This window comes from Notothenia rossii, assembly GCF_949606895.1.
Source record: "Notothenia rossii genome assembly, chromosome: 7".
Classification (NCBI taxonomy): Eukaryota; Metazoa; Chordata; class Actinopteri; order Perciformes; family Nototheniidae; genus Notothenia; species Notothenia rossii.
The window spans coordinates 18979849-19004088 of NC_136905.1; the positions used below are offsets into that span (position 1 = coordinate 18979849).

Below are 24240 nucleotides of genomic sequence, written 5' to 3' on the forward strand. Positions count from 1 at the left end.
GTATGTGTGTGTGTGTTAGTGCTCACGCTGTTGCGCAGGAGGACGAGTGAGTGATGGCAGTGACAGTATAGACGGCATGTGCTGTGAAATGTCACCGTGGCGATCGATGGTGTTTAACGAGGCTGGAGGCTGATCTGGACCTCATGCTAACATGAAGCTGTCCTCGCTTCACTCTTCCTCCCCCTACTCACCCTCCTAATCCCCCTCTAGTCTCTGAGAGAGCCCAAAGGGTCCCTCGGGAGAGTGGTGAGGCCTTTTACCTGTTAAGAGGCTTTTGTGTCTGACCAGCCAGTCACACGTGTTGTGAATAAAATCAACTCAAATAGTGTTACTTTTAAAAAGTCTTGAGACAATGTAATTTCTTTGCATTTTGTGTGAAAGTCGTTTAATTATTTAAAAAAACCAACAACAATCAAAACACATGACACAGTCGAGCAGAATAATCAGAACTAGTTTATGATTTCAAAGTGCTGAACAGAAAATCCAGTGAACCAAAGAGAAAGAAAAAAAAAATATCGAACAGGAAACTCAAACCAAAGAGGGACATTGAAAAAAACAGCAACTTTTTTTGTTTTTTTGTTTCTCTTCTTCAAAAAACAATGCACAACTCGTACCACAATATTTGAAAAAGCTAAAAACACTCCAAAATATTAGTTTTGTATATATATATATTTATATATATTTATATCTATATAATTTGCTTTTTTTCATATTTCAAACTGCTGCCGTGAGTGCGAGTGGGTGGAGGAGGCCCAGGGAAATCCCCATAGAGCTGCAGTCTGACAAACACAGGTTGAGCCGAGGCTATGACAGCTCTTGTCAGCTCTTGACAGCTTATAACACCATGCATATGATCCTGGCTTCTCTAAGCGTACGCACAAAGACAGTATGCCACCATGTCCTCCACAATCTCACACGGCCTCCACAATAGAAACAAATAGAAAAAAGAGCATGACTGCGGAATGTTTCACCCCCGGACATACAGCTATCTGTCGAGCACCCTCCTCCCCCCGACTCTCCCTCCAGGGGAGCAGGTAGGGTGTGTGTCTGTGCTTCTAGCCCTTCTCAGGGTGTAAGTGCTTTAAAAGCCAGTTTCTGTCAATGTTCATTGCTCCATACTCCTACTCGACCTATGAATCCAAAATGAGTTAATACAAAAAAAAAACATACTAGAGCAAGTTCAAGTCTGGGTGACTCAGTCATCAATCGTTAGTGCACAGTATCTCCTCTGCTGCTAAAGCCAGGCGGAGGCTGTCTTTATTTATTTTAACTACTGACAGTACAGGACAAGTCTTTGCATTAAAATAATTTAGAGTTTGAAATTAAATCTCTCCTCCTCGTCGTCCTTTTAGGGAGTGAGATAGCACTTAAGAAATTGCACTTGGAATCAAGGACCCAACTCAACCGCCTCTTCCATGTGTGAAATATCTGCTTTATGATGTTTCCGCGTCTCTAGGCTGACCTCTGACATTTCAGTACATTTTCTTACGAAAATTCCCTACTCCTTCTTTCTGCAGAAAGGAACTAGAATACACAGCAACTTGTGTTTCACTGGGACATCTTAAGCTTTGAAAACATTCAAACACAGCGACATCACCCCTTCCTTCTTTACTTAAAAAAGAAGTTCTCATACTAGATGATTCAGGCCAAAACACATATAAACCCTTAACCTTCTTTCTTTTTAGCTGGATGAGTTACCACCCAGACAGACAGACAGAGGACAGTAAAAAGTCATTTTTCTGTCGTCCATCTCAGCCTTGTCATCCTCCCCCACATGAGAAAAGCAGGAGGATCAAAGAAAAACTAGTAAAGCGTTCGGGTAATTGTCTTTCATACTGATGAAAAGCGTTTAGTTGGTTGTCCGTTCGAGTGAAAGGCGTTCTTGATTGTTTTTTCTTGTTGTGTGAAAAGCATTTTTTTGGCTCTCTGCTCTGCATCAGTCAGAGGTGAGCAAGTCTCTCTCTGGACGTGTGCGTGCTCCTGGGGGGGGGAGGCTTGAACAGGGCGTGATGTGTGTTTTCTCTCCGTATGGTCGACCCGCGCCGTCAGTAGGGCAGAGTGTCCAGGAACCTGTCAATCAACGGAGGGGGCTGTACCAGGTCTTCCAGCTTCAGGTAGAAGATTCGTTGAAGGCCCTGGGTCCTCTGGGAACGGAGCTCTGCCCTTAAACTGAGAATACGACTCAGGGGGGGGACAGCCTTGGACGAGGAGGAAGAAGGCCCGCAGCCCAGGTGGTCTCGGAGACAACACATCACTCTATTCTGCAGCTCCTCCACCCGCTTTGAGTCCTTCAGACCTGGAACTTGCTCTGTGGAAAGGAAGAAAGTGAGACGTTAGGAAAATAATACATTAAACAGGAAAAATAACATCCTCGGAAAAAAGACAAATACACACACACATGCGTCAGAGCTCATTCAGCTGACAGAGCATTAGCTACATCCTTTATATTGAATTGCACCTCATTAGCTTGTATGGCTAATGTTCTTAACAGGCCTTAACTTGTCTCACTCACTACAGATCAATACACAGTCTAACCTAATAAGACCCCTTTACACTGTGAACACACACACACACACACACACACACACACACACACACACACACACACACACACACACACACACACACACACACACACACACACACACACACACACACACACACACACACACACACACACACACACACACACACACACACACACACACACACAAACACACACACACACTAACGTTCAGACAAAACACACGCCATATATATATAAAAAGCATTTACACACACAGACACACACATTGTCCTTGCAATTTAAGACATTGACAGATACAAAAGTGCTCAACAATTAGCTGATTATTCGGCTCTGTAAGCAGCCAAATTAAATTAGAAACACACACGCACACGCACACACACTCACTGCTGCCCATAGCAACTCCTGTGGCACCCGTACTAGGCTTAATGTGACACTAACTCATTCTGCAGAGAACAGGGTGTCCAGCCGCACACGCAGACACACACATACAGACACACACACACACACACACACACACACACACACACACACACACACACACACACACACACACACACACACACACACACACACACACACACACACACACACACACACACACACACACACACACACACACACACACACACACACACACACACACACACACACACACCAGCCAGTCTGCAGGGAGGCTGTCCCTAAGACCAGTCTCACTTTGAGGTATCCATTATCTGAAGCTTATTTATTGTTTGTTTATGTGACCCTTTTGTTTGTTCTGTGTTTGCTGCCGTGGAGTCACTCCAGCCGTCCTTTCATGGCGGCTTTTTAGACCTCTCGCTTCCCTCTCTTTGCTCTGCCTATCCCTTCTTTCTCTCTGTGCGCGAGCTCCCGGGGAGGAATCGATGGCTGCCTTTCTGCACAGGCCACTCTGAAGCGGTCGATAGCCTGGTGGCTCTGGTAGCTCTGTGGTGGCAGTGCGCTGTGTGCTTTGCCGAGGTGGCAGAGCGCCACTGAGAACAGCGCAGACGCAATTCCAGAGCTGTGCTCCACAGTGGGCTGGTCGATCAGGCACAGAGTTAAGTGCTCCCCCAGAGAGAGAGGATGGGGTTAGAGGGCTTAGACAGAGGAGGAGAAGGTGGAGGAAGAGGAGGAGGTGGCGGGCAGGGTGAGGTAAGGAAGGGTGGGGGAGGGGTGTTTTACACACTTATGTACAGCCTCTGACTCTTGAGATGAAATGGGAACCTAGTTGCAAAAGGCATCCGCCGTCACCTACATCTCTTTTGCATTTCTAATCTGCTTTCCTGACCACTAAATGATTGCCTTCTCTGTTGCGGCTCCAACGTCAAATAGAAAGCAGACTCCCTCTCCATTTTTCACACATGCACACTGATTAGAGGGCCAGGTGTGGGGCAGGTGCAGCAGGTGCTCCCGGGTATCGGGTTCTTGTTTCAGGCGGAGATGTGTAGGAACAAGCATGCACGTGTGTGTATTTGAGCGTATGTGTGACGGCAGTGGATGAATCCACCTGATCACTGTCACAATGAATCACCCAGAGGGCAAAGCTCTGGACAAAGGAAAGAAAGTGTTTACGGATTTGTATCTGTATTCACGCATGGGTAGCTTGTGTGATTGACAGATGTTGTTTGTGTATGGCGGAGTGAGGCATCCAACTTTGAAAACAGGATGCAGTTTTCCTCACTATCATATAACAGTTTTTTCTGGGATTTTTGAGATTTTGATGTGTTTTTACCTGTGAGCAGTACGAGGGCGGCCAGGCAGGCGAAGGCAGAGGCGTCCAGGTTTAGGCTCTGGAGGTGGGTGGCGAAGTCCCGGATGGAGTCCAGCCACTCTCCAAACCCACGAAGGCACTGGAACCTGTGCAGCACCAAGCCGTTACAGAAGATGAGTTTATCCTCTGACAGCATCGACCTGAGACACAGAGAGAAAAGGATACATCGGTTAGAATACTATTCCAATAAAATGCTGCATTTTCCTTAGAGTATTGTAAATATAGCTTGTGATACTTGGACAAGGAAACAATTACAATAAAAACAATGAGAGAACCTGGCAGTATGCACGCACACATAGAAACGGGACACACATCAAACACAGGCATGCAGCTGATTAAGGTTGTGTTTTCCAAATTACAGCATTTTAAAACATTCCTGTGTTTCCTTCTGGCAGGTCGGGTGAGGGGTTAGGGCAGAGGGCTGAGTGTGTATTTACAGATAGGTAAACTCTTAAGGCTTTAATGTGCCCAGGCTGCGGTGTGCAGTGGAAACACAAAGCCTTAATGAGGAAACGAAAAGCTTCTCAGATTTATTTAGCCAACAGTTACTCATGACACATAACATCCCTCTACTTTACCATCGAGCAGAGAGGGAAAGAAAACAAGTAAATGAAAGAGAGCTATGACTAGTCTTTATTAGTGCCTAAAAGAACCTGGCTTTCATCAGAGAGAGAGAAAAAGTGTTGACCTCAAAGTGTTTGATTGAGAAACAGCTGATACTGATAAGAAAGCAAGACAGGGGAGGAAGGGGGGATATAGAGGAAGCCTCAAATTACACCATGCACAAACATTGGTTTAGCAGTTATGAGGCGAAATACCATTTACGTCTAACGAGCCCTACTGCCGTTTAGAAGAGGTACTCCACCCACTCTGAGCATTACACACAAACACAGATGCTGTCGCACATCATCAGCTCTGTAGATCATGCAGAGTCAAAAATACCTTTCCACTTTTATCCAAAAACATCAGAACTAGCCAGAGGGGGAAGGGGGATTTAGATAAGATGCATAGATTACTTAGTGCACCTATATTTCCCTTTTTTCATTCATTACATTTCCGTCAAATGTAGCGTGAAACAATTACATACTTTGAATTTCTTTAAAGAAAATGTGTGTTGTGTTTGTGTGTGAAGCTACTTATTCAAAATTTTGAATTAACCGATAGAAGTGTCAAGTTGGATATATTTAACTCCTATTACAAATAAATGGCTGGAATTTGCCTTGTAAAACAATATGAACCCAAATCCCTCTTATCTTCGTAGCTGATAAGGTCTGCCGTGACCTATTGGTACAATGAGCTAAAATACTATTTGACCCTTGTCTAATAGTAGCACATGAGCAAAACTACACAGACAGGCTGGCAGACAAGCAGCCAAACAGATGCGCAAAACACACACACACAGACACACATACACACTCACACATGCCCACACACACAGCTGGACGTCTGCCACACATTCCTCTCACTCCTGACTACACTGTCACCACGGTAATCAACCAATAACCACAGAAACAGTTTGGTAACGGACTGCTTACAGCAATGCCGGCTCAGAAGAGCGGAGCAAATTTACTCTACACGCACTGAGTACACACGCAGACACACACACACACACCGCACACACACACACACACACACACACACACACACACACACACACACACACACACACACACACACACACACACACACACACACACACACACACACACAGACACAGACACAGACACAGACACAGACACACACAGACACACACACACACACACACACACACACACACACACACACACACACACACACACACACACACACACACACACACACACACACACACACACACACACTCAAGCATACAGACATACGGGGTCTGCAAGGCATTCAAGACAGGGTCAGTGTAGGGCTGCGTCAACAGTAAGATGCGAGCATGGACAGCATCCTTACAGTAGCTCTCACGGAAAAATGGATAGAGTAGAACAGTGCTGTGTTTCTGTGAGTTTTCCCTCTGCGCCGTGGGAGTTTGGCTGATAGGAAGATGAGCAGTGTGTGTTTGATATTGGGCCCATATGAGTCCACCGTTGAGCGTGAGTCAGAGTCCCAGCCTGATCCCCCTCCTGCTGGGACTGTGATGCCACCACCCATCCTCTACCCACCCTGCACCTGGACCTACACTGGGAGGAGGAGAGAAACTTGGGATTCTACATCATCAGTGTGCGTGAGTGTGTGTGAGTAAGTGTTCTTGTGTGTGACTGTGTTGGTTTTCTGGCCTAGACGACAGCACAGACAAAGGGATGAGCATGTAGCCCAACCCCCGTCCTCGCCATAAATTTAACCAGCCGCATGCCTTACAAGAGCAGAGCGGTAACCCGGGGCAATTCTGAGGCAAAGATGGGCAAGGGCAGTCATAATGGCACCACAGGTAACCACGAGCGATACACACGTGGTCTCTCTCTCTCACACAAACCACCAGACACATGAAGTAAATCAAGTCGATTCCCTTTTCCACTATTCTTTTTAAATCCAGTCAGGAATTGAATATGTATTTCCCTTCATAACAGCCCTTTTCAGTTTCTCAGCTGACTGGCTTTTATATGGAATTGATCCTGTCAATTCACAGTTCACAATGTTAGCACAGTTTTAGCCCGCGGAGCACACACTGAGCTCTCTGTGCGTCAGATATCAGACGAGCGGAGCAGAACTCTGTGGGTGTAGCTGCTGTCATAGATGCAGACTCCATTCATAATTTGGATCATATGGCGATTACTCAGCTACACTCCTCCTACTTTGGAAATACACCGACACAGCAGCACAAAGCTTTGCGAACAAAGTTCCACACTTAAAGGATATTATCTGCCTGTTGCTGCTAAGGAAATTCAGTTTCTGATTAAGTTGTGCATTTTTTTTATCTTGTGAAGGACTTTTTAGATGTGTACGTATGGATGGAGACTTGTTCACAAGTTAAGTGAAATGAAATGCTAAATGTGTCATCCGTCTCCATCTCCTCTTTCTTACCTGTGAGCCATTCGTAGGACAAACAGCTCCAGGAAGGCAGAGTCTATGAGCAAGTTCTGATCGTCGCGCTGAAGCTCGGAGAACCCAGGCAGCCGATCAGCCCAGCATCGCGTGGTCTCCATTGAGATGGTGAGCAGTCTGTAGAAGAGCTGGATGTGCTCAGCCTCAGAGGAGGAGGAGGGAGGGTCCGAAGCACTGAACTGTGGAGACACAGAGGTAAGCTACTGAATAAACTCATAGACAGGTCATATTTTCTTATTGAATTCATGCACTACTCCGACCTAGATCATTCATTTTTTTTTCTTTAGATCTAAAGAAGGGGTATTGGGCGTACCTGGCTGTAGTCGAGGTCACGGGGTGTGCAGTGGGAATACGCCCTGAGCAGAGCGGAGAGCAAACTAAGGGGTGGGGAAGGAGGAGACCCTTCTGTCTGCAGGGGGCTCTTTGGTTTGGAAGGCAGACGGCCTCGGCGCCCCTTTAAGCTATCCGTGCGTACCACTGTGAAGCAGAGAAAGAAAGCAGACCAAATGCAAATATGAATGGGTTGTTCAGTTGAATCTAGTCGTGGCTATGCAGCGTGCACAAAGAACATCTCTTCTCTACCTGATTGGCTTGTTATCAGCATTTTATAGTGGGATAAGTATGACTGAGGCTTTTTTCCACAGGAGCTCTCTAACCTTCCCCCAATCCCTACACAGGAGGCAACTAGCCAGCAGATGGCAGTGGAGCTGTTCTACCGGCTGTATGCAGTTAACAGGATAGACAAGTGTGTGTGTATTTATGAGTGTGAGCAGGGCCGGCCCTGACCAATTTGCTGCCCTAGGCAAGATTTTAGCTAGCATCCCCCCACCCCACCGCGGTCGCTTGCATCACAGTACATTCCAATGTTAATAAAAACACACAGAAGCTGTATATGTTTTTTGGGAGTTTGATTTATTTAAATTAAAACAAATACAAAATTAAAACCTATAATTGCATACTAAAACCATTATTTCAAAAAAAGAACTATTTCACATAAACCTCTGTTTTTTACTGGGGCTGGGGCAGTTCAACTAACCTGATTTGGGGGGGGGAGGGGCACGCCATAGTTTATGTGCGCTGTACGCAATATAGGCGTATACTGTTAGTATAAGATAATAAGATGTACTTTGTTGTTCCAAAATCGGGAAATTGTTTTGTTACGAAAATTACATTAAAAAAATTTTTCATTTTAAATTTGTCCATTTCAAATTTCCCCAATTTTCGGCGCCCCCCATGGGTTGATGCGCCCTTAGCATTCGCCTTACTGCCTATGCCAAGCGCCGGCCCTGAGTGTGAGTCTGTGTGTGTGAAACAGGTGAGAAACCTCAGAGAAATGGGTGCAATACAAGTGCCACACACAGATCAGCAAATCATCTCTGCTATGTATCGGCTTCAGATGTGATGACACAAATCAAGAGAACGTTTGAGGATGTTTCCAACGGATGTTCACCTTTGTGTCTCTTTCAAAGCTTTAAAATCCTCTGGATACCGAGTTCAAAGGGTGAAAGGTTCTAATTGGTTAATGTATATTTTCCTTTGTACCTCAGAGAGAAGTTACTGCTTCATGGATGTGTGTGATGCTGCAACAGGCCAGATAATTACCGGCCTGTTAAACCCTGATTGCAGAGACAAACTTCATCACCATGGACTGAAGGTCAGGTTTGTGTATCCTGGTGTGTGTGTGTGTGTTATCTGTTTAAAAAGTGTGTATCAAATGTTTTTCTCACCTTCCTTGACCATGCCCACACTCAGACACTTCTGAAAGCGGCAGTACTGGCAGCGGTTGCGTCTCCTCTTGTCCACAGGACAGTTCTTACTGGCCAGACACACATACTTGGCGTTTTTCTGCACGGTGCGCTGTGGAGAGAAGAAACAGGCATTCCGATAATCAGCCTCCAAACACAATCAGCCACCTAATATTTGATTTGTTTAATTCAATTTCAGTTTGTTTCCCCCTTACCCATCAAAGAATGAAAGCAGAAGCTTGCAGGTCAGATTTTAATTACGCGCTGAAAGGCGGCGTTGACATCAGTATAATTAGATAAAATTAATTTTCCAACAACCCTCGCCTGCAGGAGGGACAATTTTATTAGCGCCGGAGCTGACAATAGGGACTGAGTGCTTAGCGTGGCGAGGCGGGTCCCGAGAGACAGGGGGACAGTGGCCGTAAGAGCTGCGTGATCAGATTGTTTGTGAAGCTCGCGGGTCAGCTCGTGGCACCTCCGGGGCCTAGCGCATCGCGCGGCTCTCAATGGGCCCCGCGGGGGCTGTTTTCTCCTCGGCTGGCTCGAGCGATTATTACTGACCTTATTAAAATGAAATCAGAAACGGGCCACGTGGGGTCTGGATGAAAGACAAGATAGAGATGGTGGCCCAATGAAAGCACGCCTGCTCTCGTGCAAGCGCACACCAATCGGCCAATCCCGTGCAGTTCTGATTGCTGGTCAAAAACAACTGCTCTCAATCCGAGCTCTATTACTCAATGAAATCTTCCCTGAGCAGAATTAGAAGTACATTTCTCAGTTAGACACTGCAGGGAGAAACCATATTCTTTATATTGCGTTGAAACAGCCCATTTGTAAGAAGCATTTAGACCATAATAAGCATATTGTGTAACTTTGGCATCCGGTGAGGCCTCCTGTGGCATGTTGCCAATCTGTAAAGACGCCTTTGGATTAAAACTATTGGGCAAGCCTTTACCTTAGGTGCAACTGCTCTACAATTAAAGGATCAAATTAAACAAGCTTACAATTAGACTACACTTACTGTCATTTGTAGTGTTTACATGTATACTCAGTCATGCTTGGACTCGAGTCCACTCAGGCGAGACAGCACCAGAACAAACTGTAAATTAAACAAACGAAACGCACGGAAAATGTCGCAGTCTGTCCTCTTCTTTAACGCCTCGAAAACACATACAAACAAATAAATCAAATTAGGAACCCCTCGCGCCACACATGCCCGTGCCCCCGGGAGACCAATAACACACCACTTATTCCATATGCTCCGGCGCGAGTGCGGAACTGGCGCGTAATGGGCGCCCGCGCCGGATGAGAGCCGTTGCCATGGCGCCGAGGCTCGCTCTCATCCTTTCAATGGTCAGTGACCCGTGCACGCGGGGATAAGTTAGTTATGGTCATTAATGTGTTTGAGGGAAAATAGCATCCGTTTAGTGAGAGTCCGAACTAAACATAAAGCTGCATGAGAAGCTGGATGACGCACAAAGCATGCCAACATTTATTGACACCTCTAGAAACTCAGCACCAAGGACAAGCTTCCAATTTAAAAATATTTGTTTTACTCTAAGACGCCGTCGAGTGTAGGGGCCGTTAGGTTTGTATTATAATGGTAGCCTTCACTCTTTTTCTTTAAACTCCTCTTTTGACATAAAACATGTGTTTTCGTGCAGCATATATGGGTCGGTGACAGCTGGGTTGACCCTAGATGTTTGTATAAGAGGAAGTTTTCCCATCAGTGACCTCAGGGCCTGTGATAGCTGGTTCCAAAAAAAGCCTGAGATTGAAATGATCAATTAAGGTTCTGAGAAATTAAGCTCTCATTAGTTGGTCTGGCACCTGTCTCTCTCCAGTGTGTGTGTGTGTGTGTGTGTGTGTGTGTGTGTGTGTGTGTGTGTGTGTGTGTGTGTGTGTGTGTGTGTGTGTGTGTGTGTGTGTGTGTGTGTGTGTGAGTGTGTGTGCATGTGTGTGTGTGTGTGTGTGTGTGTGTGTGTGTGTGTGTGTGTGTGTGTGTGTGTGTGTGTGTGTGTGTGTGTGTGTGTGTGTGTGTGTGTGTGTGTGTGTGGTGTGGTGTGTGTGTGTGGGGCTCTTGTGACTTTGCTTTCTAATAGGACTGGCGTCTCAGCAGAGACACTCAATATCAGAGCTAATGCTCTGTAACTAACTAGTCTCTGATAGTCAGATCAAATTATCTCAATATGGTTAGCAAATATGTAGATCCGTGTTCCGCTCTGTACAATGTGTAGACAAATAGGCACTCTTTTGTGTGGTGAGGAGTTTACTTTGTTCTCGTGAACTTCATCTGTCTTGTAATATACCATGATGTTGGCGGTTTTTCACTATTACAACTTCTTTTTTTTAATTAAATATTGCCATATCAGAAAAAGAAATGTTAGGGTGCTATTATGTTTGTGTGGGAAAAGGACTTAATTCAAGTGAAATATTGCACAGTTATACATTGACTTTCAGAGTTACAGAATGAGTTGTGTGTGCTGAAGGCACATTCATAAAAGCGCACGCTTATAGAAGCTCACATGCTGTGGGTGATGTGGGGGGCAGGCTAGAGGCATGCAGAGGCAGATTCTTTACATATAACATAGCTTTGGCTTCAATTAAAGCCTTTAGGGACATTGTTCGCCCTTCTCTTCCCTCTGTCTCCCGTTTCCCTCCTCTCCTTGGCTTCTTAATCAGAGGCAATCTCTCTCTGTCTGTCAGTAAGTGAAACAATTATGTGTAGCTCTGAGCTGCTGATTTTAAGGTTTTCTTTATGGGATTCAATTGATAAGTAAAATGTATGTTACCTTTTTCATTTTATTTTCAGTTTTCCATCACAGACTGCCAGTACCACATCCCAGCTTTGTATGCAACATGACTTGCATAGCATGCATGCAGTGAAAATAACACATAGCGCTGAACCCTGTATTTTGTCTGATAAAAGCAAAGCTAATGTAAATCACCGGTTAGAACATGGGGTAAAACAGGTCACCTTTTAAAATGTGTTTTTGCTTTTAGCTTAATGTTTGTATACTAAAACCTGAGATCTAGTTTTTATTTATCTTTAAAAATTCAAATTCTGAATGGGTGCACTAAATAAATGGACACCAGTGAATGGACTTCATTATTCTGCCAAAAATAATAAAAACAGGAAAAACAAACTCTTTGTTTAACAGCTAAAATGAATTCACATTGAATATGTGCCATCAAATTGCACTAATGAAATAACAACAATTTACAGCAAGCCTCTGCTATAGTTTAATGTGTGATAACTATTCAGGGATAATTAAATATAGTCAGGAAAATATTTTTAGGGGACAATAAAGCCATCAGGATAATGGATGTAATGTGCATGCTAATATAAATAGGAAAAGAGCAGGTGTGTGTAAGGCATGTTTCAGTCTCTGCTCTTGCACTGGATTCAGGGAGTAACAGACTGGAAACACATGTACATGCTACTGTATGAATCTGTGGTCATGTGCATATGTTGTGTGTGCATGGTCAGTTGCATCTGCATGTGTGTGGAAAGCGAGGTTTGACAGGCTGTGTGTGCTGAGCGCTGCAGCAAGCAGACAGCCCGCGGGCCTGCTGCCTGCCACCAGACGCTGCTTTCATTAATTACTAAATAAAAACAAATTGTGAAACTAATTGAAAAGAAGGATAATTCATTTCCACCTACCAGAGGCATTATTCAATTACCTCTGTGTGTGCACCCCCTTCTTGCTGTCACTTAATTTCACTCTCTTGTCTCATGCAACCAATAGAAATACTTAACAAGTGTGTCGGAATATGTTATAATTCAAAAACTCTGCAAAGAAATGACTTGGAGTTGCTGAGTTTACTGTTATTTCAATGAGCACATGCCAGACAAGTTTGTTTTAGTGTTTTTATGACTTGTAAGAGAAAATCTGTCCGACTAAAAACTGTCACTTGGTCACGTTAAACTATGAGTTGTGTGTGACCACATGTGCTGTAACATGGGATGTGAGACAGTGGGGTGGGTGTTAAATTGAATTATTTGACGGACAAAATCTCAAACTGACTCATATTGTCCTCTATATTGTCAGAGAAATGTGGTCAGTTTCATGGCCATTGATTACCTGCAAACGCTCGGAAAGGAAACTTTGATTTCAAGGAGGATTTATTTTTAACTACACTTACCACACTTTTCTGTGTTCTCACATAACACAAGCAATCACACAGCACATAGTCCATGCATACACACAATTTGCCTACTTGGTTGCGTGGAGAGAAGACCCCTGTGCGTGTGTTGTGGTGACTCTTAAGATTATTTATATGGTTGCAGGAAACATGTCTTAAGTCAAAAACGTTAGTCAGTATGCAGCTACTTGATGATATTTTATGGTTGACTGTCTGTTTTGAATGTGAATGTGCATCTGCTCTTGTGTTTGTTTATCGGATTAAAGGACAAGAAGAGGAGTGGGTACTTTACAATACCTTAAGGAATATAAGGAAGAAACATAAGGAATAAATATGAAATGACTCCATATATGGCATTGTTTAAGCTTTAGGCTTTCATAATAGTTTCAGGATTTGGAGTAACACTGATATAAATTATTTGCTTTGAGGGTTTTTACCTTGAAGAAGCCCTTGCAGCCCTCACAAGTGCGTACGCCGTAGTGCTGGCAGGCCGCGTTGTCCCCACACACCGCACAGGTGCCCTCTCCCTGGAGGCCTCGCTGGGGAGGCGATGGCAGGCTGTCTCCTAGTAGGGGGCCACAGTGCCCGAGAGTCAGGGAACGAAAGGCGAGGCTGCTGCCCCCGGCCCCGCGGTGCAGCTGGTACATGGGCTGCTCCAGGGGTGGACAGTGAGGATGGGAGACCGAGGATGAGGAGGAGGAGGAAGAGGAGGAGGTGCGAACTAGTCCACCACCGAGATTATCGTAACCCCCGATGCTGCCTCCGCTGTGTGGCGGTGAGTGCTGGTAGAAGTGCGGAAAGCGGGGCGACTTGAGAGGGCCCGTCTCCAGGGAGCCCAGAGAGTGGGAGTGCGACGGAGGGGCCAGGGGGTGGTCGTCCCAAAGGAAGGAGGTGCCAGGCTGGGGTGGCAGGGACGGGGTGGTGGGGGTGGAGGGCGGAGACTGTTTAAAGTACATGGTGGAGGAGGACATGGCCTCCATGGGCGGAGCCGTCGGGTAGCTCTCCTCCTCCTTCTTGATGAGCCGGTGTGTCGGCATCTGGTAGAGGCAGGAGGACTTGGGCTCGTAGCTCCCCTCCACAAAGACGTTGAAGCTGGGGAGGGACGTGGTGGCGGCAGCGGAGATCTCACCACCACCAAGTTCCAGCTTGGTGTAATCAGGGGTCATGAGGTCAGAGCTGTAGCTGTCGCCTTGGTAACTGAAGGACTGGCCAGAGTAGGCTGAGCCTGGGGGGGCGGGCCCGTACTGAGCCTGCACACAGGGCATGTCTGCCGGAGAGAAAGAGCAGACGTAGGTTAGAGCTGCGTGGCACATAACACCAGATGTATTCCAAAATGTTTTCAGTCAAAAAGCATTTTAATAGTGTTAGTAAAGTACAGTTGTACGGCAACAATCATTCAGTGAGAAAATTACACATTAGTTAACAACTGATTTAAACTGAAAGCAGGACTTCAAGAAGAAGGAGATTGCCCACAGAAGCACAGTACAGGAACAACCCTTTAGTGAATTTAAAGGGTGGAGGCACATGCTCACAAAAGTAGTACAGGGTAACAATTAACAGTGCACGATAAAAAGATTCTGCATATATCTGATGAAACAGGCAGTCACTTTCAGCTCTTTAGATCTCAGAGATTTTGCTCATTTATAAAAATGTCCTAATAGGATCTTTAAAAAAATATTTTTATTTTATGCCATTTAGACCATTTCCTGCTTTAATACTTCTTGCACTTCTCTGAATAAATAGACATGTGAAGCACACACACACAACCTCCAGGCAATGAAGACTCTCCTACAGTCAGTTCAGTTAGAGAAGCTGCAGCTCATCAGTGCACAATCCTGAGGCAAAGCATTCACAGCAGATTTAATCCACTCTACAAACTGAAAAGTATCTGTGACCAGGGTGTGTTTGTACATGTGTGTGTGCTGGGTATCTGTGTGTGTGGGTGGGTGTACGGTTAGTCAGATGGCAAAGCAGATGAGATAACATTAAATAATAATGGAACCCCATGGTGGTGCTGAATGCTGGCTGCACAACCCACACACAAATGCACAAACACACAAACACACACATACACACACTGACAAATGCAGACACAGATATTTCCTCTAACTGCAACAGACGCCAGTCGGTATGTCTTGTGTTTCCCCCCTTGATTTAATTGTGTCACAGCAACAGGCCACCACCTCTTAATCTGTGTGCGTGGACTATATGGTCTCATTTTATCAAACCCTTTACGTAAAACATTGCTTTTGCGTGCACGTGTGTGTGCATGCGTGTGCGGGCTAATCGGTCATGAGTGTCAGCGCTGGGTTTGTGGTGTTTGCTCGTCGCTCCTGAGCAGGGAACTGTCAACACGCGGCTCCCATTGACGCCCAGCATGCGCGCGCTCTGTCGTAATCGCCCCTGTTCCCCGCGCGTCATATTTGTCTAGTCAAATACGGGACACATCGGGAACTGCTGTTGTTAAAGCACCCACAAATACCAGCATCCAAACGGAGGCACGAAGCCCCAGTCAGGGAATTACAGCCCGTTTCCTGTTCTTTCTTTAAAATCATTTTAAAGTCCTGCAGAAATCCACTCTTTCTCCCCTAATAACTTTTACTAATAGGCTTAAGCACACGTTTTGAAAATAGCCTACAACTTTTAGTTTGCGGTCATCTATGCCTAACAGCCTGCAGTACACGATTGTCACTCATGGCGGAAGCTGAGTGACACATTAATTTAAGCTGCTTCAACACAATTAAATTCAACCTGAGGGGCAGTATGGCGGTATGGGGTCAAAAGACATAATGACTCAAAGCGGTAATTAAAGGAAAAGAAAAAAAACAATAAGGGAGACACTCATCTATCACTTTATTTATTTATTTAATGTTTCTGTTGGTCCTGTGTACCTATTTGGTATAACAAAAAGAGACAGTTCAAAAAAGCACTGTCCCCTTTTAAAAATAATAATCCTGTAATTTATTTTTAAAATAAATTCAAGATCTCACATTTATTTGGTTATATATCATATTGGGAATATAATGCTGCATGAGTTTTTTTAAATTGAGGATATGAGTCAAACTGTAGGCTTGCGTGTGCTTGACGTCATTTTTTTTTTCTTCTTCTACTAGTGACCAACTCTTCTCTACCCACGTGGAAAACCACACACGCAGCATTAAGGGCTTCATTGGGGCCTTTCTGGGTCATACCTAAAGTATTTTTGCAACAGATTAGGCATCAAAGTAAGTAGAGGAAAAACAAACTCAATCGTGAGCAGAGCAGAGTGGTGAACTTTGTGGCTCTCAGTGTTGTGTCAGTAGGTCAAAGTCACTGCCCAATGCTGCATTAGTGTGTGTAGGTATACTGTATATGTTTTTGCACCTGTGTTTTTTTTGTTGGCAGCCTTATGCAGACATATACCTTTAAATAAAATAGATATAAAACACAAAAAAGAGAGGCATAAGAATTGTTTTAAAACAAATATAATCTACTTGACAGCTGACTACAAACATAGCATCTCTTATCTTTTGGGCTCTGATTATTGACTCTGTGTGTCAGCTGAGGAAAGACACTTTTGATGTGATGATTTTTTCATGCACACATAGTGGCACACACACACACACACACACACACACACACACACACACACACACACACACACACACACACACACACACACACACACACACACACACACACACACACACACACACACACACACACACACTTTTTTCACCTCTCATGATGTTAAAGATGTCAACACTAACCTGTATACACTCTTTCTGCCAATAACAAGCACCCTTATCCTAAGAAGAACCTGTAAAACCACTTGGTGCTTTACATTTGGCATGCCTAGTCATCACTCAGTAATACCCACACCCATGCTCACAAGTACGCATCCCCTCACACACTCAACAATACAAATATAATTGTATCCAGAGCGTCTTTACTTTCATTCCCCTGCAGAAAAATCTTGAAACCTTCCATACACTCCAAAACCACCATCAGCTTGCCTTTATTACACTTGCATGCAAGCAGATGTGTATTTGTGTGTGTGTTTGTGTATGAGTGTAAGCAAGAGGACAGACAACCCAAGCAGAGTCAGACACAGGTGGTGCAGCATAGTGAGGCGAAGGGAAACAGTCTCTAACCTCGAGGTGTGCATTTCAACTGGACAAACTGCAGCTGTTCCAATAACTGTGCGCGCTTGTTCATTGTCAGAATGCCATAGATCTAACAAATGAAAACATGAAGTTGCAAACATAAATACAAAAACAGAGGATGTTGTTTGTTGTCAGTGAATTTTGAGTTTGAATTCAGTGGTCTCACACAAGGAGTAAAGTGATTTATATACTGCACCCTTACATCACAGATACCATTTGCTATATAGTTTATCCTTTTGAATGTTTTATCATCTATTTAATTTATCCAGGAGATACCTTAAATTATGTTATAATATTCATTTGACAGGTTTAGTATAAAATAATATACACATATAACAAGTGAAACATATAATCATAATTTGGCCTGAATTAGTCAAAGGCTTTTGAAGACCTTGTTGAGTCATTAGAAGGATTATTGAAATGTCAATTCAGTCGGCATGGCGAGCCACCCAAACAACCACACACACACACACACACACACACACACGAGCTGAAACTCTCGCTCACAAAGATCAGATCAACAGCATGTTCATACAACTTTATGATTTGCTTATGAATTTAGACAGCCGTTAGAAAACAGCCATATAGTTAAATTCTGATGTAGCCTAACCCCTTAAATGGAGCATATTTTGGGGGGCGGTTTTTCTATTTTTCCTTAAAACAGAAGAAATCAAACATACCTATCACACCACAATAAGTGCTGAAATACAAACCCGAGCCACACCAGAAAATATATAAGGACGTGAAAGAAAGAAGAAAAAGAAAGAAAGAAGAACGAATGACGGAAGGCTATACGGACGGGATGTGTCTGTACCTGATGGAAAAGCTTCGCGCTGAATGGTGCTGAGTGTCCGGGGGTGAAGGGTGGCGTGGCTGCGGCCGGGACAGGGTTCCTGGAGCGGGGAGGACTCGGCGGGCGTCGCACAGGAAGTGTCCGATCGCCGCGGCTCCAACCTCGGCTGGGCGCGCTCTTCCGAACCTGTGTCTGGAGGAGAGATGTCTGGGTCAGTGGTGTGGCGGGAGGCGGAAAAACGGTACCGTCCTCTCCATTCAGCGCCAATAATAAAGCAGCAATACACACTCAATATTTAGAAACATGCATTGATCGATCTTTTACAGATTTTTTTTCAAATAGGCACTGCTTTCCAAAACTTCGTTTACCGAATTTCTTCTAAAGTGGGTTGATCTTCACACAGTATTACAGCCCAGAAAAAAAAGTTGTCAGTCTTCTATTTAAATACAATAAGAAACAAAAAAATGTTTACACACTAAATTAAAAAGAAATACAACGTTTGAAAGTTAAAGTCAGAAAATCCGATGAAACGCAACAGAAAGATGACAGGGGGTGCAAACCTCTGTGCGAGAACAAGATGCCATTCACAGAAAAAGAAGATCATTGCATTATACAAGTAAATCCATTTTAAACAAAGCAAACGCAATACTTACACATTCAAATTAAACACAGAACAATTTGTCATTAAGTATGACACTGAATCTATATTGCAAAGAAAATAATATGAACCACAACTGAGGACCTTTAGCTCATTTCAAGACTTACACTTACGTGGGCGACAAGTTTCATTCTAAGCTGTGCTCCAGTATTATTATAATCTAAATGTTGCGTTTCGAAAGACAGCTTCAACAGTAAACTTATAGAAATACAGACCTACAAAAGTGAGAACTTTTATAAAATCAGCCTCGAAGCCATCGCTTTTCTTGCCTCTGATCACTGCCGTATTCGCCTGCTCAGGGTTCATCCAGAGGCAGAGAGAAACCAAGAAATGTTGGAGAGTCGGATCTGAAACCAAACCAGCCTGTGCGCCGGGCGCCTCCAACTCCCTCACTGCAGCGAGACGCACTTTGGCAGACGGATTTCAAGTCCCATAGCGCCCCCTTTCTGTCACACACTCTCTTAAATACACAAGCTCTCTCTCTGCCGGACACACATACCCTCAGGGATAAGAGAGACCACTCCACATCCTGGTGTGCATCTCAGTACTGTCTGTTTACAAGCCACAGCCCCCATAACCGACTCTCAGGGCAACAGACAGGCACCTGCAGCCTGCTGTCATTTCTTATCTTTGTGTCAACACATCAAACTCTTCCACTTTTCTCCAAACTCTTACAGAACAATTCTGAAAGAAAACATTAGGTCTGAAGTTGAACTCTTTCCTTGGTCAGGATGTGGTTTTATACAAATGTAATGCTGCACAGAACCTGCACATTATGTTGAAATAAAGAAAGTCAAACCAGAGTAAACAAACACACAAATACGTGTGGAATCAATTTGAGTGCTTAAAAAACTATTTGGTTCTGGCAGCATAAGAAATAAGATAGTCCTTGATGCAAGACAAAATAGTAATTCTTTCATAAGCTTCTGAAGTGAAGGTTGTAACTGTGCGTAAATGGGCTCTTATCACATCCTCCGAGGAGTGTTAAGAGAGGGAAAACTCACTTAAAAGGGGGGAAATTATTTTCTCCTGCAAAGTGAGACATTCAGTCCGTTTTTTCTCTCTAAATTAGCAAACGGATCCCCTTTCTCTTCTTCTCAGGCCGAGCTGGTCGGTGGGGCTCTGGCCCCGCGCGCACCGGTAACCAAGTGAACGACATAAGAGCTGTAAAGCACGCGCCCCGGAGCGCCGGTAGCCCCCGGTAGCCCCTCACACCAATAACCCTGGACAGCGCGAAGCTTCCAGCAAACAGACAGAGAAAAGAGAGGACATAAAGGAGAGACCAGAGAAATATGTGAGTACTGTAAATCTCCCCTGAGAGGGAGCCTGTCAGAATCCCCGCGTGCGTAAACCTGAGTGTGTGAAATAGATAAAGAACACAACAGAGAACAAGGAAAGGAAAAACCACTAAGTTACTCAGGAACCTTAACTCAGTAGTTACTCGCCACACAGAGATAGCCTGAAGCTTGCAGCTGGTTTGAACTAGGTGTCTTTGTTGCCATCAGATGTTTCTAGGAAATTATTCAGAGGGCTTCTGACATTTGATGTGGCTAATTTTTTTCTTCCTGCAATCAATGAAGGACACAGAGGAGAGCCCTTGTCCCCACAGAGACAGCAGACAGCTGACATTAGAGACATTTGCCACCACTCAGGCGACAGCTCAGACTCTGTGACTGTTTGGAAAAAATTACCTTTCATGTTGAGCTTTCATCCTAAAAACCAAGGCAGCGTTAATAATGATAATGCTGTATAGACTTTATTTTAGAAACATTATAATGCTCATGGTCTATCTATCAGTGTCACAAAGACAATCATACACATATCTCACAACACACCATGTAAATAACTCCTTTAGACCTTCAGCATAACCCCTCAGAAAATAAAAAATCAGAGAGCTTTAACTCTCCTGCCTGAATGTAGGTTACTCTTCTCCCCTCAGACCATTAGTGCGTCTGACTCCACTATTCATTGTGTGAGTGAGAGGCATCTAATTTCCATGACAACCAGAAAGGATATGATACCTTCCCACTGCAAATTAAATTAAAATCCAGCTTCATTTAGCTCTTTGGACATACGGCACAGGATCAGGCGATATTATGAATAGCGTGTTGAAGTTGGACATATCAACAGGTTAGACGCACAAAGTTGGGAGAAACAGACAGAGGGTGATATTAAAGGGAAGACTCAGCTTGACATTTAGGATTTAGGAAATAAAAGCATGCGGACACATTTATAATCCATCTTTTTTGTTTTAAAGTCTGGCAGTCAAAAGCGCTACGGCAGAATATCAGACTTTCATTCATTCATTCCGAGTTTACTTACTGGTTTGCTGTAGCGGTTCCGTCTTTACATGTGGTAATAACCTTGCATGAAGTATCCTATTTCCATCCAGAATAATCACCAAGAGTCGAAGAGATGTTGAGAAAAATATACATGTAAAAAAAAATCTCTTTCTCGTAATATTGTAGAAGATCAGGATTCATCGGCGACAAAAAAAGTTTCTTCTTATTACCTTATTTAAAGTAAACTTACCAAAAAGTAGAAAAAAATGAAAGAGAACATTACACAATCAAAATCTCCCGGGTGTAAAGGAGTGTGTCTGCGTCCGCTCCCGTGAGTCTGTCAGTGCTGATGGTGTGCTTTGCAAAGTGTGGAGTTGTAACGCGGGTTTGTTTATGTGCGCCGTCTGAGTGGAGAAAGTCAAATAGTGCATTTATGTGGGCTCTGCCTCCACACTGGTATGCGCTACGTCAATGTGACGCCATGGGAGAGGTGACGTCACTCGGCGCACTCTCTCTCCCTCGCTCTCATACTGTACCAGACACATAAACCCTGCCAGAGAGAGAGAGAGAGAGAGAGAGAGAAAGGGAGAGGAGTGAACGATAGAGAGAGGCGGTTGGTTTGATGGTTGCAGCGGATGATGCAGAGAGGAGTCCACCGTGCGAGCTTGCAGTCCTTGTGCATTTGCCCAAATGCCATTTGTATCAATAAAACGGAAGATTAATTTAAAGAGCTTAAAAAAATACCTTCATATATTATTTATCAGTGAGAAGTATTTATCTAAACGTTCACTTAACATGATCCAAATCACATAAAGAAGCGATAAACTTCCTTTGAGAAATATAAGAATATTTGTGGAGTATACTTCTATTACTTTATATGGTCATTTTTATTTTCTAAATGTAGGCCTACCACTACGTAGTTTTTTTTTTTTACCATGGTACACTTATCTGTTATTTGTTTTTACTTATTGTGTTTATATTAATAACATGTGCTTGCTTAAAAAAATGTAATATGTAAGTCTATTCTCTTCACTTTATCTGCACTATACATCTGCCGTATATCTGCCATTGTCAGATAAATAAAGGTACTCTGATTATGAAAAAGAATCAACTAATACTTAACTATATTGCATACTTATTGTACTTTTCATTTCATGCAACATCAGCCATAGTTATTTATGGTTGTCTATTTCAGCCTGTCTGAGAGGATGTTCAATATTGACTCTGTGCCTTTAATCATTAATAAGCCAATAATAATAATAATGATCTGTCATGTTCTCTTGTCATGACACTGAAAACCTGCAACTGTCAATTAAATCAACTGACAGGATATCTAAATTGCTTTTTTCTAGCTGTTTTGAGAACCTTCTTTAACTCCTATTATTTCAAATCCCCACCCTCACATGTAATTTAGTCGATTATCAGGGCTTATGTTATTTTGTAAAGTGGATTTATGTATTTAGAAAATTCTCAAAACAAATCAAATTATTTCAGTAATCTCGCTGAAATAAAATAACAGTGTCCGCTTTGTTCTGTCATAACATTGACACTTATTTAAAGAACAATTCTGATAAGGGAAGTTACAGCGGGATCAATTTTTATCTAAGAAATTACATTGTGGGGTTGTCAATAAAACAGAGTTAAAAGTGGGCTTTTGTAATAAAAAATATCTACGGGAACAATTAATATTTATTTAAAAAAAGGATTTAACCCATGCTTGAGGAAAATTGTTATAACAAATAACATGTGGCTCAATTTTATCCTGGGGCCATTGCAACATGCATATTATAGTTAATCTAATTGCAGCTACATGTAGTCAATAGTGAGGAAATACTATCACTAACCAGATTAAGAACACTATAGCGGTGGACAGGATATGAGAGGAGGAAAAATCCTTCAATCGTGCTCAGCTACCTCAAAATTAAAAAAGTGTCTCCGGAGCTGCGAGGAACAATAAATCACAAGAGCCAATCAGGAAGCGCGTATTGTCCGGTCAGCGTCCCAATTCTGACCAATGACGAGCCCCGGGGGGCGGGGGAAGGCTTGACGCACTGAGGCTCGTGATTGACGCAAGCCTTGTTACTAAATTTAGCATCACGGAGGCAGTGAGATAGCAGAGAGCCCATTCATTGTACCGACTATTTTAGCGGTGTGATTGTGATCCAGCCAATCCAAATATAGTCGTAGACAGGTATTTTTAGTCGTACAGCGTGTCCCCGCTAAAAGCGACCTGGGCAATATAGGATACCTGTTGTAATGAGACACAATCAGCACACTTAGTGTTATTTATGTTATTAAGTAAGTAAGAGATTGTTTTACAGTCAGCTGATATAGCCGTCATACCCAGGGAGAAACAACTGTAGAGGGGATCTCCCTGCTGCTCTCAGCTTCTCTGTCTAGCCCATGGATGGTCTAGCCGGGGATGAGCAGGGAATAAAAAGTTCGTAGTCCGAAGATATAACCTTTGGTTCATCGAACAGACACACACTACAGGCTTGCAATCTTCGCATAGCAGCGATGCTTCTTCCACACCAGCTGAGGCTTTTTTTAGCTGAGACTGACAGAACATTACTGTTGTCAAAATACAACGCTGCTGCAGGAGAAGTCGCTTTTATGACTGAAGGTAAAAAATAGCAGAAAGCATCTTCATGGTATAGCTTAATGTGAAACGGTCTGCCCTAGGAAGCCCCTCTCCATGTTAGACACATCCCCTCTACAGATAAGAAAGGCATACATGTGCTTTTGCATGTGCTTTTCAGAGAAAACCTTTAAAAATGTTTAACTACCCCAAACTCTCCCCGTTTATCACATTTAAGTATACAGTGAATTAGCAGAGGATTCAACATTCCAGTCATGCTCATTTTGTCTATGAAGATTGAGTGGTGATAAAAGCTGCAGAACACTGTGGTCAGTGCCAGGATCAGCTGCAGGGCTTGCACATCACATGCCACCAGGGCTCAGCTAAAACAAAAACAGTGCATGGATTTAAAAATGTGATTCAACTTAAAAATCCCCTCTTCAATTCCAATCATCACACTTTTTCAAACAGTTGTTAATAATTTTTTGTATTGTTTCTTCCATCAAAACGGGGGTGAACTCTGCGGTTGAGTGGGTGAATATTACACCTATTCAGTGGCGGCCGGCCC

General features: G+C 43.6%; 1 protein-coding gene across 3 annotated transcripts; it reads right to left on the reverse strand.

The window, feature by feature from the left end:
* Window positions 1–368: 368 nt before the first annotated feature.
* Window positions 369–21265, reverse strand: nr4a3 (nuclear receptor subfamily 4, group A, member 3). 3 transcript variants are annotated; one of them, XM_079641403.1, is made up of 9 exons: window positions 19032–19361; window positions 18176–18346; window positions 17350–17431; window positions 13654–14483; window positions 9053–9182; window positions 7639–7802; window positions 7305–7504; window positions 4260–4438; window positions 369–2308 (listed from the first exon to the last, which is right to left on the reverse strand). In XM_079641403.1, the coding sequence occupies exons 1-9, from the start codon at window positions 19116–19118 to the stop codon at window positions 2046–2048; spliced, it is 2106 nt and encodes a 701-aa protein (XP_079497529.1). In that variant the 5' UTR covers window positions 19119–19361; the 3' UTR covers window positions 369–2045. The 3 variants fall into 3 exon arrangements, with proteins under 3 accessions (XP_079497529.1, XP_079497531.1, XP_079497530.1); XM_079641405.1 differs by lacking the exons at window positions 17350–17431; window positions 19032–19361 and adding an exon at window positions 21135–21265; XM_079641404.1 differs by lacking the exon at window positions 17350–17431 and having other exon boundaries at window positions 19028–19358.
* Window positions 21266–24240: the final 2975 nt, after the last annotated feature.

Coding starts and splice junctions, on each gene's coding strand:
- nr4a3 (XM_079641403.1), bottom strand. CDS start 19,118: ATGAACCCTGAGCAGGCGAATACGGCAGTGATCAGAGGCAAGAAAAGC. Junction 14,484..17,349: donor GTTGAAATGCACACCTCGAG/GTTAGAGACTGT, acceptor TCTCTCCGGCAG/ACATGCCCTGTGTGCAGGCT. Junction 7,505..7,638: donor GTGACCTCGACTACAGCCAG/GTACGCCCAATA, acceptor GTGTCTCCACAG/TTCAGTGCTTCGGACCCTCC.